General features: G+C 41.1%; 2 protein-coding genes across 3 annotated transcripts in view; one reads left to right on the forward strand and one right to left on the reverse strand.

The window, feature by feature from the left end:
* Nucleotides 1–18,762, reverse strand: part of dnajc17 (DnaJ (Hsp40) homolog, subfamily C, member 17) — a 43,952-nt gene that overhangs the window by 7,765 nt on the left and 17,425 nt on the right. For both annotated transcript variants that reach the window (XM_042500967.1, XM_042500966.1), the window contains exons 9-10: nt 15,136–15,216; nt 14,376–14,495 (exon numbers count right to left, since the gene is read on the reverse strand). In XM_042500967.1, the coding sequence (XP_042356901.1) occupies nt 14,376–14,495; nt 15,136–15,216 (201 nt within the window). The remainder of the gene's footprint in view (nt 1–14,375; nt 14,496–15,135; nt 15,217–18,762) is intronic.
* On the forward strand, nt 3,966–9,061 carry LOC121953753 (cdc42 effector protein 3). Its single transcript, XM_042500968.1, has 3 exons — nt 3,966–4,453; nt 4,558–4,708; nt 6,107–9,061. The coding sequence occupies exon 3, from the start codon at nt 6,248–6,250 to the stop codon at nt 6,869–6,871; it is 624 nt and encodes a 207-aa protein (XP_042356902.1). The 5' UTR covers nt 3,966–4,453; nt 4,558–4,708; nt 6,107–6,247; the 3' UTR covers nt 6,872–9,061.

Genomic DNA, 18,762 nt, shown 5'->3' on the forward strand with positions numbered 1-18,762 from the left:
AAGATAAAAACACAGAACTGATTTCAAAAGCTTGTCAACAAAATAAAAAAATTCAGATCTTTTACATTATCAGGAGAAGAAAGAGCATTGCCGGATCGAACATTGTGCTGGTCGTGGTAGTAGGTTGCGTGTGGACTGCAGATTCAGCCAAAACCTTTCAAAGGTGAAAGGTAGGGAAAAAAGGCAGCAGTGAATATGAGGTGCCATGTAGGTGGATGTGTGTATGTGTGTATGTGTGGACGTGTACGCCATGTGGTTGTACGTGGTCACGGTATTGGACAGAATGGAAGTCTGTTGGATGGAGACAGAGAGCGCCGTTGGAAACTGTTAAAGTTAGGGAAATAAACAGTGAAAAGAGAAATGGCACCAGAGACCTGAACTCCTGGTGCCCTGGCATTTCTCTTTATGATGGATGAGCTCAGGGATCCTAGAATAGGGAGATGTGGGGGTTTGGCCTCTTTAATATCCAACAATACACTGTTGTAAAAGCAAAATTATGTCTTTCACATCCTGGCCTTCCGGGAAAAGCCCTCTGATTGCAACAGATTTCCCATTAAAACAAAAGTGGCCACAGGACTGGTAAGAATGCAGTCTGAACCTTGGCGATGTCAGAAAGAACTCAGGCATGATGAGGGGAGAAAAAAACTAAATCAAGGTTCCAAACATAAAATTTAAATTGTCTGTGCTCTCTGTGTTTGTATGTACTGTATGTGTTCTCAAATTAACACAGGTCCTTATCTGAGCAGAAAAAACAGCAAGTGGAATGTATACTGCTGTATACTGTTTACAACATATCTCCTCTCTTCAAAGTAATCTAAATATCCCAACCATGATTTTATAATTACTATTGATTTAGTGCCAGGAGACACATCAGTACATTCCCAGCCTACACCGGCCGCCCACATTCACTGGAAAGAAACAGTATGCTATGAGTTATGCATATGTACAATACATTTTTTTCAACTCAGATGTGCGAAAACTAAATGGAGAGCACCTACCATTAAGCACAAAAGACATTTTACAAGTCTGTGGGCGCAACAAAAAGATCAAAACAAGTACAAGATTTTTCTTTATAACAGCACAAATATACCATTACATAACATGTGTTTTCTGTTCAAGCACGATGTTGCAGCTCTTGAATTTTACACCAATAGCCCACTCGAATTTTCTTAAAAATCACAATATATGTGATAGATAATCAAAAGCTGTTAATTCTTGTTTAAGTATAAGGCATTACAACACGTCCATGTCTAAAACCTACATGCAAATATCCTGTTTTATGCTGTTAATATATGTCACCAGCATACATTACCTCATCAGAAATGTATGTTTCTCCATTAATCATCCAGCCTATTCCCCTCCTTACTGTGTTGGACCTGACATGACCTTATTTAGTTGATTAGAGGCTCCTGTAGGCTTTGTCATGTGTTAATGAGTCTGCACTTGGTATTGAATAACATAACACCTGGACTTCGACTGGTGTCAGATCTCTATCATGTGGCAGTCATGCACTTCCTCTTAGCAGCCAGACTGCCAAGTTTCTGTGGGAGCGCCTTCAAAAAGCCCATCACTGACTCATAACTTTGGAGACAAACAGTGACGACAATGGTGAGGATGATGACAAATGCCAAACTTGGCTGTTCTCAGAACTGATGAAAAGTTATTACAAAGAGTAGCTACTGGAAACTGCTGTAGAAAAAGATTCACAAACCCTCATAGAGCGCCCATTTTCAAGCAAGGAACTGACTGTATGTTCTCACTCCTTTCATTATCTGGGTAATTCATGGATGTACTACAAGCTGACTTTCAAAGCACAGCGTGTCCCATGTTATTATCGTATTATTACATTATCAAAAAATGTTTTTGATATGAAAGAATCAGACAGTTCTTGCTGTAAATCAAGTCTAAATGCTGGCTGTCTGAGGGCCCCAATATAGCGGAAGCTGAAGAACACACAACAAAGGGCCAGAAGAATATCCAGCAAAGCCTCAGTTTGGGCTTCTAGCGCCAGTCAAAGCAATATCTGGAAACACTTTTTATCCTGCAACAACAAAAACACGCAGCATCCCAGATTTCAGGCCCAGCATAGCTGCATCAAACCACACTGCCCGCTATGGTCAGGCCTTAGAAAAGAGGCTTATACAGAAATCCAGCTTGGTCTTAACGCATCAGCCCAAAGGCTACATAGCATGACAACACGACTCAAAGCGTGAGCTCAACCTCGGTCAGACAGAGGGTCTTGTGAGGTCATTTCAGTACCGCAGATAACACCAGCTTTCACCCTGATTGTCTTCTAGCATGAAAGCAGTGTGAGTGTGGTCGTAGGTGGAAGAAGGAGGGGGTTTCTCAGAAGAGAAATGTTCAAAAACGTTCTGTTTCAGTCTTGAGTAAATGTTATGATAATTTCATTTGCGTGAGTAAATGTGTCTGGTCTTTCAGACCGCTCTGGCACTGGTGTGCAGAGCGGGAGAACAAGGGAGGATCAGGCGGCACGCCTTTTGTTTGTTGGATCGATTTGAAAGGACTGGAAGAGCAGTGAAAGACACAATTTGTCCATTTCCTTTTCACCCTGCATGTTTAAGTTTAGTGAAGTGGAGAGGCATGAAGGCTCTGGACAAAAAATACACAGCCGTGTCTTCCTTCCTGCAGGAACACATGGTTCAAAAGAAGACTTGTGCTGTGTCTCAATTTGCATTCTTCTGTATTCACAGATGCTATCTGGAGTGTATAAGTGTATATACACTGAAAAGTACAGCAAAATGCAAGGCGTTATGAATAACCGGGTGGTGTGCTCAATGATCAAAAAGACGTGGAGTTCTGGATACTTCTCACCTTCACACCTCTTCCTAAAATACAGCAAGCAGGTGAACTCTGGTGGATGGAGTGTAAAAAAGTATATAGATATACTTCCAGCAACATTAAGGGAGCCTCTCAAGTGATTTTGTTTTTATTTTTTTCTAACAAGCCACATGTCGCTTAGCCTGGAGCAGGTTAGGACATCTCCATGGGGAAATACTGAAACAAACTGATGCTCTCACGTTTGCTTATTTGCATCGCGTCCAGTTAGGATGAGGTGTTAGTGGTCGCCATCTTAGCTACATACCACCAAACTTGTGAAAATTAGAGCCAAGGAAGCGTCAGCAGTGGCAGTTGCTCGAACGAGCAAACAAGCCGGCAGATATTTTGGCAGGCAACAGTCTCTGTGAAATGCTTGCAGTAATCCTCCATCCAGTTGCAATTTTCCATTATAAAAAAGATGGAGAAGAAGCTGTCAAATATTGCAATCAACAGCGGTGTTTGATTTCGTACTATCTGAATGGGGACACAGCATTGGTTGGGATATCCGAGCATGATGGCATGTTGATTTTAATATACTCTCAAACACAGGGACATGGGTTATAGAAGATTATATATTTGGAAAAAAGAATCTCTCCAAACCATAACACAACCAAAAGGGCATGATCAACACAACTAACAATTACCGCCTGTGAGAGCACAACAAAATGCTTGTACCCTGCCATTTTTAACACAAACAAATTCCATAGTGCAGAAAAAAAAATTGCTACTCGGACACAATTTCCATTCCTGTGTTGCTATAGCATTCCAAAGGCAAAGACAACATGCTGGAGGCGTGAGAATTGGAAATGCAACAAGTTATCTCTCTCTTGTGCAACCCCAGCGTGCCTGTACATACATGTCTGCGTGCGATCGTGTGCTTTGATTACATAGATGGGCTATACGCCTCCAGTCAGGCAGAAGGGCCTGTAGGGTGGGCTTGAGTCCGGGGCTTTGGACATGCCAACAGCAGGCAGGAAATCAGGAAATCAGCAGAGCACAGGGACAATGACACGGAGATTAGAGATCAGTTAACCCCCCCCCCCCCCCTTCTGAGTGGCTGACCTGTTTGCTCACTGACTATGACTTCCTTTTAGACACAAGCACACACACTCTCAAACACAACCTGCTGCTAACCTATTCAAACTCTTTCACACGCTGCTCACACAGCTGTGCACCCTAGTTTCTCAAATTTCTCGATATCACAGGAATTACATCAGCATTTCCTGTTTTGCACTCACTTGTCTGCAGGTAATGGGTGCAGCTAACCAACCAGCAGGACTAACACTTGTGACTACTAGGCTAACTGACACCGCTTACAGGATGATATCATCTGACGGCTGGCAACCATTCTAAAGAGGGATGACTGAAAATATAAACCAATAAAAGTATTAAGAAAGAAATTACAAAGACGCCTTCACCTGGATGCCTTGAAGCTCTTGTACTCTGACCTCACCTGGCTTATCTCTTATGCAAAGAAGACTTTCACCGCTAAAACACCTGGAGGGCTCTGCAAAGCAAGAGGGAGTTTACTCTGGGACGGGTTTAGAAAAAGAAAAAGAAAGGATCAAATGTCCAAGGACTGAAAACACTCCCCTAAGCAGCAGGATAGACAAAGGTAAGAGACACTCTCTTGGCAGTTAAATGCTATAGTTTAATGTAAAAGTTGATTGGTTGTGTCACTGGATAAAAGTCCCCGACTCTGTCTCTCTCTGTCTCAAGGCTGCGCAATCTTCTCTGTAACCGCTGAACAAGTCCCATCATGTCAAGGAAGAGTTTGTCAGAGTGTGCAGGTAGACGCTGCCTAGTTCCCTGACAGAGGCGTGTGTGCATGCGTTGGATTGAAATGTCCTGTATTTGCTCAGAAAGCCAGGTAAGAACTAATCGATCTTTGTCTATTCTATTGTTATTTATCATACGTGACAAATAACTGCATGAAAGGAAAAACCTTCAAATCAGTTTCTTTTGAATCCATTTCGTCAGACGAATTCCTGATCTGTCTCAAAGGTGAATCACTTATGGCAGCGTTGAGGAGGATAATTTAAAAATTGTTTCTTGGCCAATCTGTTTTAATGGGCTTCTTTAATTTTCTACTTGGCCATGAAGTGTTTCCTGGACATGATACTCATGGCTGAAATTCTAAGACTCCTCCTTGGCCAAACTGACATGTTTGGAAAGGAATGCTGTTGTGTCCGCACTCTCCAATCTCCCGCTGCTACTAAAGTGCCGATAAAACCTTTACAGGCCAACAAAACCTGTTTGCTGTAGTGGCTTACAAATTTACAGAGTGAGTGTTTCAAGTCACGAACACAGGTCTAATGTGGGCAAAGCTGTTTGGAAGACCGTAAAATCACAGACACTGAGCAGATTATCTAATCGACATGCCAGTGTTGATGAACTAAGTTCTGCTTTACTCAATAAAATGATTACAGGTCACGAAACGCAAAATTACTTTTTTGTGTGTTATTTTGATTCACTTTGACCATGAATGTCTTCTCTTAAGTTTCGTTGGTGGATGTGAAACTTTTATAATATGAAACTACATTACAAAAACAGATATCATATTTTGAAATGCCCACAGCATGATGTTATCGATGGACTAAAAATATCTCATTTTATTAGGAGTCCCACTGCATAACTCTAACACTACAGCAAAATAAACTGACTGCATACCAGCTATTTGTATTTTTCTCAAAATCGGAAACATATGTTCAAAAGTGAAGTTATCATGATTTCTGACAGAAGTTACGGTAAAACCTCATTTCCCCCCAAAACAAAATGTGAAGATATATGTTTCACTTACATGCAGGACAACAATTACCATTAGGGAATCTGAATTTTCTGAATCTTTCTTTACTGGAAGTCTTAAGTAGGTTGACAAACTTCCCTTGGAAGAGAGGCCACGGACCACACCTGCTTTTATGAGAAAAACACAGGGATCGGAAAAGTAAATATTTAGAAATGAAAGCTTCAAAGCATTGTTGGAACATCCCTCTGCTGCCAAATAATACTGAATTTCATTAAATCAAAATCGAGTGGAGCAGGTGCAACCTCAAAACAATGGCTCCCGATTTGCATCAAGCCAACTGTTTCAGTCCAGTACTTACATCTGGTGCTCAATTACAAGGACAAGCACAGGCATGCTTCATATTCTAGCATGGTGTGAGGGGATCCTGGATTATCAAACAGATATATGATGTAGTATTAGAAACTTGGTATTAGATGTGAGTTTGTACAATTATAATTTCTCTTTTCTCGTGTTTTGATGCAGATGGAATTACGCTCATAACTGTCACCACTTGCTAAGGATCCACCGTTGAAAAAGGAGGAAATACAAAAGGATATAAAGACTAAGGATATATAACAAGCATAAATAAAAGCATTTTGGTCTATCTGAGCCAGATCTGCCAAGATGCCACTGAGAACATCATTGTACAGAAAGCCATCCTCTGGTCGTTGGCCCGGCAGGAATTCCAAGCGCAGGGAGGTGCTGTCTGTCAACATGATCAGCCTACCACTGGCTGATTTCCGCCACATCTCACATATTGGCAACGATGCCCAGAGAGACAGCTTTGGAGACCTGTCCTTCTTAAAGATGGGCCACGGTCTGCTTCTTCAAAGCTCCCAGAGCGAGCAGAATCTCTTCCTGGCTTGCTCTCCACCGCCAAAGCCCCCTCGGCTGAACCTGGATGATGCCGAGGGCTCAGAGAGCCCCGACTGGCGTGCAGGCCACATGCACAACACATCCCAGAAAAGAAAGAAATGCAGCTCTATGCCGCTGCTGGATAGTGAGGAAGGGGAAGCAGAGATGGAAAAGGAGGGTGGGTACCAAAGAGGGAATAATGTCACTCCCAATATGGCTCGCAGCCTTGGACGAGGCAGCCTGAGTTCAGACAAGGATGAAGACTCCACAGACACCTGTGATAAAACTGCTGGACAGCATAAAGAGGAGGAGAGTGGTTTTTCATTCAGCCTCGACCTGGGCCCTTCAATCCTGGATGATGTTCTCCAGGTGATGGAAAAACACCACGATTAGACAACATATTAGCCACTAAAAGTTTGGAGTTTGAAGAAAAGATCAGATTTCACACCCTTTTTGGGAACACACTCCTGATAGAATGGACAAACCACTACCCTAAAGCGATGGTTATTGCTGGAATAAATCTGGAGATATCTGATTTTATGATCTCTAGGTGCCAAGTACAGACAAACAACCTTCGGTGAAAGCTTGCCTCACCTAGGTTTTAATGGACTACTACACAGAATAAAACTGATACAGGATAAAAAAGTTCTGCATTTTTTTTAATGATTTCTGTAAAGCATGTGACATTTTATATCTGATATTACAGCACCTTTCTAGAATAAGGAGCTTACTTTTTTTAGCGCACCAAATATTGTATTTATAACACACTGTGGTTCACAGCATTTGTTAAAGATAAACATTTCGTTTGAAAGGTTTAACTAAAAAAAAGACAACACAAAGTTAATATTTTCCTTAAAATCACCCCTTGCAGAGTTGAATGCAATGTTGAAGTTAATAATTGAACTCTGTTGGATGTCAAACTCTGAGCTGGACATTTCCACCTTCTTTTACTTTCTTACTTTGCTATTGTAATGCCCCAAAACCACACTGCACAGTGCTGAAGACGGCTGTTAAGACTTAAGAGTGTTGTGTTTAAGAAAAGAAAAGCTGCGGCTGGAATCCAAGGTCCTCGAGCTGTGATGTCTTGGCGGGCTTGCCAATCTATTGTGTGCAGAGGGCAATTTTTGGTCCGCACGCATCTCAGAGGCCCCACGCGAAAGGTAGACCAAGGTACCCCCCATCTCTCATTCCCAACAATGCAGTGAAAACAAACACTTAGCTCTGCTTCCAATAAAACCCAGCCAGTGATGGCAGGTTGGGCTGCAGACCAAGCCAGGCCACAGGTCCAAGACCTCAGATAAAAAAAAAAAAGAGGCAGGAGCAGGCTGTTTTCTTAGCTGCAAATCAAGAGTGCGATGCTCTGGTGAGTGGCGCACGAGAGGAAAAGTGGTAAAGGGTAACGTGATACTTCCACATATGCAGGGGGTGGCGAGGGAGGAGGACCAGAGACATTCATTACTGCAGCAAAAGCCCTGATGAGGGTTTAAACACTACCTTCTGACCAAACAGACCCCCAGTATGAGAAAATCTTGCATACACTGGCACACAGGAGGAAAACGCGTGTGCTGTATGCATATGTAAGCACGCATCAGTAAACTGAGATTTGTGCAGACAATTTGGGTCCACTTTTCTCAGGTCTGGAGACGGGACAGAGCCTCAGTCTGTGCCTTTGTGGGGGGTTCCCAGGAAAGGCTGTGGGGCAAACCCAGAACAAGTCGAATTCCTAAGTTCCCCACGGCTCATGCTGCAAAATATACGAACCACAAGTGTCCCACGTCTAGCAATAGATTTAGAATTCTATGTATGTCCAAACAGAAACAGCAATGTTTGTGGGTACGTCTGCACTGTATATCTACTCTGCCATCTCTCATTTTAGTGGATATCACTGACCATTTGTCTTGTGTTTGTTATGACAATAACACATTGTGAAACTTTTTTTTTTTTTTTTGCATTGAAAAATGTACTGTTATGTATTTTGGGGAAGTAAAGAAAAATATCTTTCATACTCCAAGATTGGTGGTTTTGTGGATAGAAGTGCTCGTGTCAACATTTTAAGAGAGCTCGTATGAGATTGTTTACACACTCTGACAGACAGACATTTATTTGGCTTTTCAACTGTCAGAAGCCACTGTAGAGGCAACAAGCCTTGCTTAACAGTTTCTAGAAAAATTATAGCCTTGGATTATCCACCACAACATGCAGCACAACATTATTTCAAGGTGGAGAAACACACAAGCCTAAATTAGACAGGCATGTCAAGCAGGAATACGTGTGAAGTCGCAAATACTGTATTACGGTGAAGTGGACTTTGAGGCGGCTGCTGAGTTGCTCGGCTTGCCCCACTCTGAGGCACACCTGTGTCATAAAGGAGGTGACATTCAATAGCTAACCAGGGTGTGCCTGCAATTTGTCAAGACTTTTCTATACTTTTTGCAGATAAGCAAGAGAAAGAGCTATTCAGTCACACAGACTTTACTTTGGATAGTGTTTCCGCGTCTGCAACAATGAACAAACAATCAAAGCCTCATTTGTTAGCAAATGAAAGAAGAACTGTGCAATGTCAGACAGACACTTTGAAAACAAATTATCACATTACTAAGTGAGAGTAAAAAAAAAATAAACCTATAAAAACAATATAAAAACTAGGCATTTGTGTGAAATTTTGTCATGACTAAGGTATGAATTCTTAAGTTAAATTTTAAGTTAAATTCGGAAATTCCCTGAAAGCCTTCTTAAGATATCACATTAACGAAATGGATGCAAGGTCACAATGACCTTGACCTTTGACAAACAAATTCTAATCAGTTTATCCTCGAGTCCACGTGAATGTTTGTGCCAAACTTAACTGAATTCCCTCAAGGTCTAGAGATATCGTGTTCAAGACAAAGCGACGGACGGGGTCACAGCGACCTTGACCTTTGAACACTAAAATCTAGTCAGTTCACTGTTGAATCCAAGTGTACATTTGTGCCAAATTTGAAATAAATTCCCTCAAGGGAGATATTGCACTCACAAGAACATACAGAACATTTGTACATACATACAAAACAGGTGGACAGACAGACAGCCCAAAAACATACAAAAAAGAAATAATTAAATAAAAAAATTAAAAAGAAAAAGAAAAATAACAAATCTTGCTATTTCATCCACCCCAGCTATACTTGACCAAGAAAGCCACTGAAACGTTTTATGAAAACCCACACTTATTCTTTGTAACATTCAAAAAATAACATTTCCTGTCTGCTTTTTCTGGAAAAAGTCTTCCCGCTATAACTCTGTCATTAACACAAGAGCTCTCGGAGTGAAGAATCACACAAACTTGCGCTCAACAAGTGTTCAGCCGCATGACTGATGTGAGAAGAAAGGGCCTGTAATTGAGGACAAATTATCTTGTCTGCGCAGCACAAACTGGCCGAGCTGTGAAGTATCCCAATCACATCTGGTACCACTTCTCTCGCTCCAAAAATCTAAACTCGCTGTCATACAGAATACCAAGAAACCCTGTCATCTCACTAAAGAGTAGCTCTTACAAGTTATTTATTTTGTCAGGTACTAACTAAAAAGCTAAAAATATTGTGTTGGCAAATAAGAGATGTGTCCGTCTAGTGTAATTGCATCTCCCAGCACAACCTGATGCTACTTAAATATGCTGCACAGTTTCACACACAAAAGGGGGATTTTTGTGAAACTGATATTGTTTACACTGTCTGTATCATGTCAGAACGTATTATCGAACTGTAGATCGTGAGATCCGTGCCAGTCCACAACAGTTACCCCCTATCATGATACGCATGATGAACTGGGCGTCTTTGGGGCGTAACACAATAATTATGAAATTCTGACCACACCATAATCACACCAGGCAATTCGTTCCCTGTCTAATGGGAAAATTCAAAAACATGTCTATATATTTCATGCTACCCAAAACCAGTGTTTGTATAAACTGTGTGGTTTTCTGTTCCTTCTGGGTCCCATTGTACATTTATGATGTATCACCAAAAACTCCCACCTCATATATTATGAGGTATACTGCCTGTCTCTTCTACAATATCCATTCAAACCTGCTTAGTACACAATATTAACATCAGGTACTAACCAATAAAAAAAATATTATTAACTCCTTTTGGGTCTTATCTTTGCAAAGTACATAAGCCTGCTGGTCTGCCTTCTATCTCCACTCTCAGAGGAGGTCATGCCAGGGTTAAATGTGCCAACAGCACTGCCACATACAGCGCATCTCTTCCAGATTCAGGGGCTATTTTAGGTGAGAGTGCACTTTTTGAGCACTAGCAAACCGGCGGGCTGGAAAAACAATCCCAGAATAGCTGATCTGCTGCATCTGGTTTGTGTCGTGACAAGCCTGCGATGGCTCTCCAGCTCTAGATGGAAGAAGCAGGCGTAAGAAGCTCAAATTCAAATCCTTTACGATAGATTCATGTTAAATAGTATGGTGTGCTAAACTACGCAATAAACCACAAACTCAGGGCAGAGTGATTAATGATGGCATCACATCTCCGGAGACATTAACATTATGTCAAGCAGAGACAAAGCAAATGGTTAGATAGTGAATCCATATCCGAGACAGTCTGGAAGGAGAGATATAAATCATTAGACATGACTCTGTGAAACCGGCCGCACATGATGCAACAGCCATTTACAGCTTGCATGAAACACTGCACTTAAATGTACAGTATTCGAGGCCTGCGCTGTTTCTGTTAGCACACAGACCATAATAAACAACTGTTTATTATCTTTACTTTAAGTTCAGTCAGGCCCCATTCAGAATTCATTGAGATTTGCAACTGTACAGTATACGATCGAATGCTAAAAGAAATGATGAGTGATGTGTGATAATGAGAATTACTTAAGCAATTTTTAACCCTTTCGTTAACCCAACAAAAGAAGAAATCACCCAAAAATTAAAATAAAAAAAAAATTTAATTAAAGAAATAGAAGGACACTTCACCTTTCCTCTCTTTAAAAAAAAAATCCTACATCTACTACTTTCATGGAATTTTTAGAACATTTCTTACCAAGCTGCTAATTGCCTTTTTTCCCATGTTTTGAAAGACATCAGTGTGCTCTGCGTTCAAAAGTTTTAATACTTGTGAAAGCCATCTCAGAGAAGCATAAAATAAGTGATCTCGCTGCAGGTTTTAAAGGGTTAATCAAAATGCCAATTTCATAATCTCTCACTATGTCAGTTTATTATGTCAAATGGTAAAGACACAACAAAGAACAGTTTGGAGATGAAACTAGATCATTTCCCAAAAGAGGGGTCTGAATTAAGTCAGGAGCAGGGGGAGCAATCCACACAGTGTGGAAGATGTGATCCTTCCCTATTTTGAAATGTTTAATATCCATGGTGAGTAAAACTAGGTGACACAGAGCTGTTATAAATCATGTCATATCTGCTTTCTGGACAAGCGGAACAAAAACAGAGCCAACAGTGAAACAGGTCTCCTCAGTGTCTCTCTGTGAGAGCAGTGAAAATCTAACACATCATGGTATAGTTAGTAATGTTCAAGGTCTGCAGACCCCGAGGGGGGTCTTCAAGGGGGATTTGTGGCCCCCTCTCTGCATTAGGCCTTAACACTGGCCCCAGATTCATTTAGTAAGCGCAGCAGAGCTGGAACTGAAGCTGAGGCTGAAGTCATACGTCTGTGTCTCTGAGCTCCCTGTAGTGAGACCCTGACTCTCTGAGCACTATGTTTGGATTGATGAGGTTAAAGAAGCAAGTCCTCACCCAAGCTGCTCCTATGTGATTGCAGCTGGCTGGTGTGGGGTTGCGGCGGCGGCGGCGGGGGGAGAGGAGGTGTAGACGACAGCAGAGGAATCTGATTTTAATATTTCAGATTGAGTCTGGGGAGAAGGACCTCCAAAGCTCTAGCTTCTTATTACCTCCATCTCTCTTTCTCAAATGCCCCCCATGTCCATCTGACCCCAAGGCCAGATGTGGAATAACATTACTAATATCTACACTAGTTCGTCCATTATGTCATGTGGGGCCTTTTTAGTGCGAGGTATTCATGCTGAGGGCTTATGCGAAAACTGACTGGCCATAGTGATGTTTTTATTCTCGGGTGCAGGACAAAGATAGCGAAAAGATGAAGCAATCAGCTTTGGATATCTGTAAAGCAAACCGGGTTACCATAATAATATTTAAAGAGATTAGCATGACAAGTCCCAGTGTGCAGGCTGAGTCTCACATGCTAGCCTTGACAAGGGGGGTCACAGACATCGCACTGGGTTGAAACCCAGTTCAGCAGCAGCTCTAGAGACATGGATAAGTAGACGCAGAGAGTCTACTGATCTGCAATCCCTCACAGGTGAAGATCACAACATGAGGGAAGTAAAACGGACACAGTGGGGCTAAAAGACATTACTTCATGCTAATCTAATGACAAGAAAGAACAACCTTGTAGATTCTCAGAGGATACAGCTGAAATGAGATTATCCCTGGACAGGAAGAGAGTTAATGTGCCTTTGGTGTCTACATGTGGGCTGGTAGTGAAAGACAAAATATTAGATGTGCAAAAAAGACTGCAGTACTACTGTGATTTCCAAATCGCAAGAGGCAACCCATCGAAGGGGAAATATGTTTTGAAATGGTCTTTCTCAAAAAACATTTTGGTTTTGTGAAGCAAATATTTGGCCTGCAGAAAGTAAATCCACATTCAGTGGTGAAAGAAGTATTTAGACCCCTTACTCAAGTAAAAGTATTATACAAACTATCAAAATACTCTGTTACAAGTAAAGGTCTTGCATTGAAAATCGTACTTAAATAGAGTAAGTATTGTTATATATATACTGAAAGTATTAAAAGTAAAAGTACCCAATGCAGACAAACCTTAAAAAAACCTGTATCAAAAAAACTTAAAATCTTTTTTTTCTTTAAAATATAGAAGAAACAACCAAAACTAAAATTTATTAAAAAATAATTCAAAAAAACGTCCCCGAATTCACAATTACTAAGTAGGCAACAAAAAAAGAAAAAAACCCACCCCAAAACTCCAAATTATATTAAAAAAAATAGAAAAAGACTTAAATGCTTATTCAAATATTTACTATTTCATTTTCTTTAAATCCACTGATTGATTAATCAACTGCCTGTTGCAGCTGCACTTGTATGAATTGTTTGGTAAATTAATTTATGACAAAATATATTAATTTATAAACCCTTCTTATGTTTTATGCAAAAATTGTAATCTGTTAAGTAACTAAAGCTGTCCCATAAAGTGTACTGTAGTAAAAAGTACAATGTTTCTTCTGAAATGTAGCGGAGTAAAAGTATAAAGTAGCATGAAAAGAAAACACTCAAGCAAAGTACAAGTACCTTAAATTCATACTTAAGTACAGTACTTGAGTAAATGTACTTTCCAACACTGTCCACATTCCTCAAATCTCAATAGTGAAAAACATAGAATTTTCAATATCAGCAATAGCAATATAGAGACACAGGGTAAGTTGGCACCAATGCGGGGCATTTAGCCAGTCTCACATGCCAAGCTACCATTATCGCATGCTGCTCCTCCTGCCATGCGAAGTGCAGCATTCCTGGGGTCTTCCAGGTCAGGCTTGTTAATGAGTGGCCGACCAGGGGCCTGGGCCAGTGTCGGGCCAGCGCCTCGCCACTCCAAAGCAAATAAACCGAGGCCCATTTAACCAAACACATTGTTCTCGACCAGACGGGGGGAGTGCATGCACTGGGGTAATATCTGCACCACTGATACGAAAATAAAACCTCAGAAGGTTTACATACTTCTCTTTGTGGGACCGTGTTTAGGCAACAGTATTTGTGTTGGAAGCTGTGTACGTGGGAAGATTCTGTAACATAGAGCTGCTTTATGAGAGAGGGAGGGAATTACAAAAATGCATTTTTGGGTTATAGTGGTACCTGTGAAGACATGAACAGGCCAGGTTGAGATGCTGGGGATTTAACCTCAGGCTGTCCTTCGAGCCACGAAATCTTCAAGGGGTTTTCACTCAGGCCACTCTCATTTTTAACTGCCAGCTCCTAAAAACACAAAATACTCTGTGAGTGGATCTTTTAATGATTTCTCTACCAATATTTTATTAGAACAACAAAAAACATTCTCTTTTTCCTGAAAGCTGTAAAATGTGTTGTATTTATCTTACACCTGGGTATTATATAAATATGAGAAACACATGTAGACAAGGACAAAGGTGGATTGTAACTGGGCCAACTCCCAGAGCAAGAGCTGGGAGCTGGAGATGGGCAGGCAGAGACCGCAGAACCTGTGCCCAGATCCCTGTAGACTGGCAGACATTTTCTCCGGAGGAAAACCACACGTTGTGGTGAAGAAACCACAACAAAACAAAGTACACCATCACGACAAAGGGCCTGAGGATCCAGACAGTGTGGAACAATGAAGCGGCTCGAGCCCTTCCGTCCAGTGGTTCCCATCAGCTCAGAGATCTCTACACTAAAGAATAACTAAAACATTGGTTTAGGTTGCCGAAACTCTTCCTGAGGCTGGTGAGCGTATGACAGGTGTCATTATTGGTAATAATCAAACTCAGCAGGTGACCTGAGACTTCGAGGCAAGTGAGTGGTAAACAAATGTGGTTGCATGCAAATGTCTGCTGTGGCAAAGATTTTGAGGACACTGGCCCGGGCAGAGTTAGGTACTTACAGCTGCTCTCACAGTTGCAAATTCGACCACAGCGCTTCCTCTCTTCTTCCCCGATACAATCACATTCAAGACGTCCCCATACTGGAGGTAAGAAACGGGAGAATAAAAGAAAAGTTGAGGAAGAGGAGAGATGCAGAACATTCAAATTAGTATTTCCTTTCACAGCGCAAAACATAACCATGAAAACACAAAGCATATGCAGACTGAAGAACTGAAAACACGGGTGACTATAACAGACTCCTGGAATAAAAGTTAGGATTCAATATGTGTTTGGTTATTAAAGCTAATCTCTAATGATAGGGTTCGTATGTTTGGGACTGAGCCAGTAATACTGCAGAGAACATCATGTACAAAAGTGAGACCTCTGTGGCTTCCTAAAAGAGACAAGATGCAATACTGGATTGTTTTAGCTACTCCTTTTGAAATGACAACATTTGATAAACAATATTTTTTTGGCATGAAAGCTGAAATTAGATGTGGCTGTCATCCAACTCTGCCACAAATCAGAACAGGGACAAAATGTTGGCCAAAAGGGGGAGCAGGGCAAAGAACTTTTCTGATATTCTCTGATCTCTGTCTGAGGGAAAAGGAAGGATAGAAACACATCTTAGCAGGGGAGACAAAAACCGGATCACTATTGAAGACAGCCATTAGCAGAGCAAAGTTTTTTGTTTTTTTTTTTATTCCTCTAGGTTTGTATGTACAACTGAGGCCTTTTGTCATTAATGAAGTATTTCACTGATATAAAGAGAATCCTCACATAAAACTAGGCCATCTCTGCTGTAAAAAAGGCAAATACTTTTCAAATCGTGACCAGAGAAAACAAAAAGGGACACTTTTGCTCAAGAGGTGGAAAACCTACAACTACCAGAATGCATCACGCCTTACCAGATGGGTGATGTACTGTAGACTGGTCCATGTGAAACAACGACAGCGATCTCATATTACACTTTAACGGTAAGCTTAAACATGTTTCTGAGCTGAGAAACACAGGAACAGAATCATACTTTATATTTGATCAGCGCTGCTTAGTTTTGCCATTTGATCTCCGTTTATTCGGCCTCCATTTTCACTGTGTGGCGCCCAATTCCAGTTCACAAACTCTCACTATTACAGCCAAACATGGTATTTAAATGTGTTTCTGGATCTGGATTTAGGAAAGAAACAGGCGATGCAGTGACATAGTCTTGATTTATATTTGATGAGCACTGCACTTTTTACTACTTGATCAAATTTTGCGGAGAGTTTGAGAGAAAAAAAAGAGGGGCAGGTAACTCTTGATCAGCTGTATACTCTTTGTTTGTGCTGTTGACGGCACAGGTGGCGGAAAATTCAGAAGTACAGCCTGAAGTTTGAGCAACAGCCGCTGATACTCTGCCAAATGACATATAATCATCAATTTAAAGAGTTTTGCCACAGAAAAGGAATATCTAGGCACTACTAAGATGGAGGGAAGCTTACCACAGTTTATCTACACATACTACCCACACTGTAACCTCTCCCCGCCTAAAGCAGGGGCTTGGGAGCAAAGAAAAGGATGGACGTGGCCTCAGAGAACCTCATCCTGTGAAAATGTAGCTTTCTGGGAACAGGAAGTCCAGGAATGCTAAAGTCTACGAAGGACACTCTGGAGCAAGCCAACAGTGACAAAGGAGACTCTCAAAAGGCCTCTGTTTCAGAGAATATAAATATCTTAACATATTTTTTCCCTCCTTAAAAGAAGATGTATTATTTTAGGCGGCCAAAGTACGCAAGTCCGCACACGTACGCATGCACAAGTATACACATACCATACTTTCCCACACAGCGGTGGCTATTTCAACTTGCCCAAACCATTAACTGTCACTCATCGGAGCTTGCCATCTCAAACAAAATCGTTTCCTAAAAATGTATTCCCCTTGCTGAGGAATTTTTAAAAAGGATCAACACTTTTTTTCCACAGTCTGTATTACAACACAGCTCTCCTGCCTGGAGGCATATTGATTGAGTTCGTGCAGAGGAGAAATTCATACGCCTTTTTGCGGGTGGCTTGACGTCAGTGACACTTGCCCTATCCTCATTTCAGGCCAACCTATGCCCCACCAAAGCCCTTGTGACGGATCAGGGCATAAAGTGGTACTGGGTTGCATGAGAAGAGCACATTTCCTGATGCCTCCCTTGGCACTGCTTAATCACCTGGTAAGAGGGCCACAAACAATGGCGTGCATGGCTTTAAAAGGGCACTACAACATTGCCCTCAGCACTTTCACTGCAACAAAACTTAATGGGCCTTGTTTAAGGGGAAGAATAAAACAATCTACAACGCTGATGTCATCCAGACCTCAAATATGGCTGGACTCTGCAGGCAAGTCTGTTACAGTGAAGCTCTATTTTGGGATGGCAAGGATAAACAGGGTTCTATCGTTATACAATATATGCAATTTTAGTAATAGCACTATATATCCTCATATGTTGAAATGATTTCATTATGAAACAACAAATTGATTAAAGACTTAGATGGAAATGTCTGTTTCTGGTTAATCCAGTCAATTAAATACCTCACTTATTAAATCATCACATCGATGCAAAATTCCTGTAAAGCAGTCCTGCTCGTTAATTTACAACATTGCCTGCAATGTCCTAATACAGACATATTGAAGGGAAAGCTACCTCGGTAGCCTCAAGGAACATTTTAGTACATTCCTCAACCCAAAATCATGCCCCACTGTTACTCTGTTATGTGAAAAGACAGCGACCTAAAGACAAGCCAAGTTAAAGGGGAACACCACCCAAAGAAAAATTCCAATATGTTATTTCTGTGGCCTAAACTGGTTTAATCAAAATTCTTTTACTTCAGCTACTCTCTCTCAAAGCCAGAAACCAGAGAAGTAAGTCTCAAATTTGTGATGTCATAGGGTATAAGTGTGTAACTGCTCCACAGTCAATGAATGGAGGCCTGATTTCATAGACCCACAGAGTGTTCAATTTCTTTTTTTTATATCCAGATAAGCTTTTTTTTCTATTGTAGTGTTCTCAGAACATTCCCCTGGCTGCTCTAAGTGTCATCTAGAGCATCTTTACCAATAGGATGCTCCAGGAATGAGTCTCAAACCTGAAAATGATTTAGCATTTTAGCACTCCCTGTTCCCGTGTCTCAGGGTCAATTAGTTTTTTAAAGGGTTTTGTATTAGATGCCTGAATTAAGGTCTGTGGTTTAAACAACAGTAAGGGACTTTCACATTTTGCTCTACAACATTAAATACACCAGCAAATACCACACAAGTTGCTAAATGAGACTACAGAACATCATCACGCCGAGTACGGCTTTACAGCCTTGCTGTGGTGGTGACATTAAGTCATTCGGCCATAATGTGGTTTGTTTATAGCCTAACATTAGCTTTTATTTCTAATGATTGCATTTAGGCCTTAAAATCATAAAAGTGGTGTTCATTTGTGAAGGTTACATTGTTGAACGAAACTTTTAATTATCATAAACATTTGTTTGTCACAGAGCTTATTTTCTGCATTAACCTAAAATCTAATGGAAAAATCCCATAGGCTTTTTGATGAGGGAACCACGCTAACTTCTGCGTTAGCCTACAGGAAATAACCCTGGAGCACTCTATTCATTGTCTATGGAATACCTCC

The sequence above is a fragment of the Plectropomus leopardus genome, chromosome 14 (assembly GCF_008729295.1).
Source record: "Plectropomus leopardus isolate mb chromosome 14, YSFRI_Pleo_2.0, whole genome shotgun sequence".
Taxonomy (NCBI): domain Eukaryota; kingdom Metazoa; phylum Chordata; class Actinopteri; order Perciformes; family Serranidae; genus Plectropomus; species Plectropomus leopardus.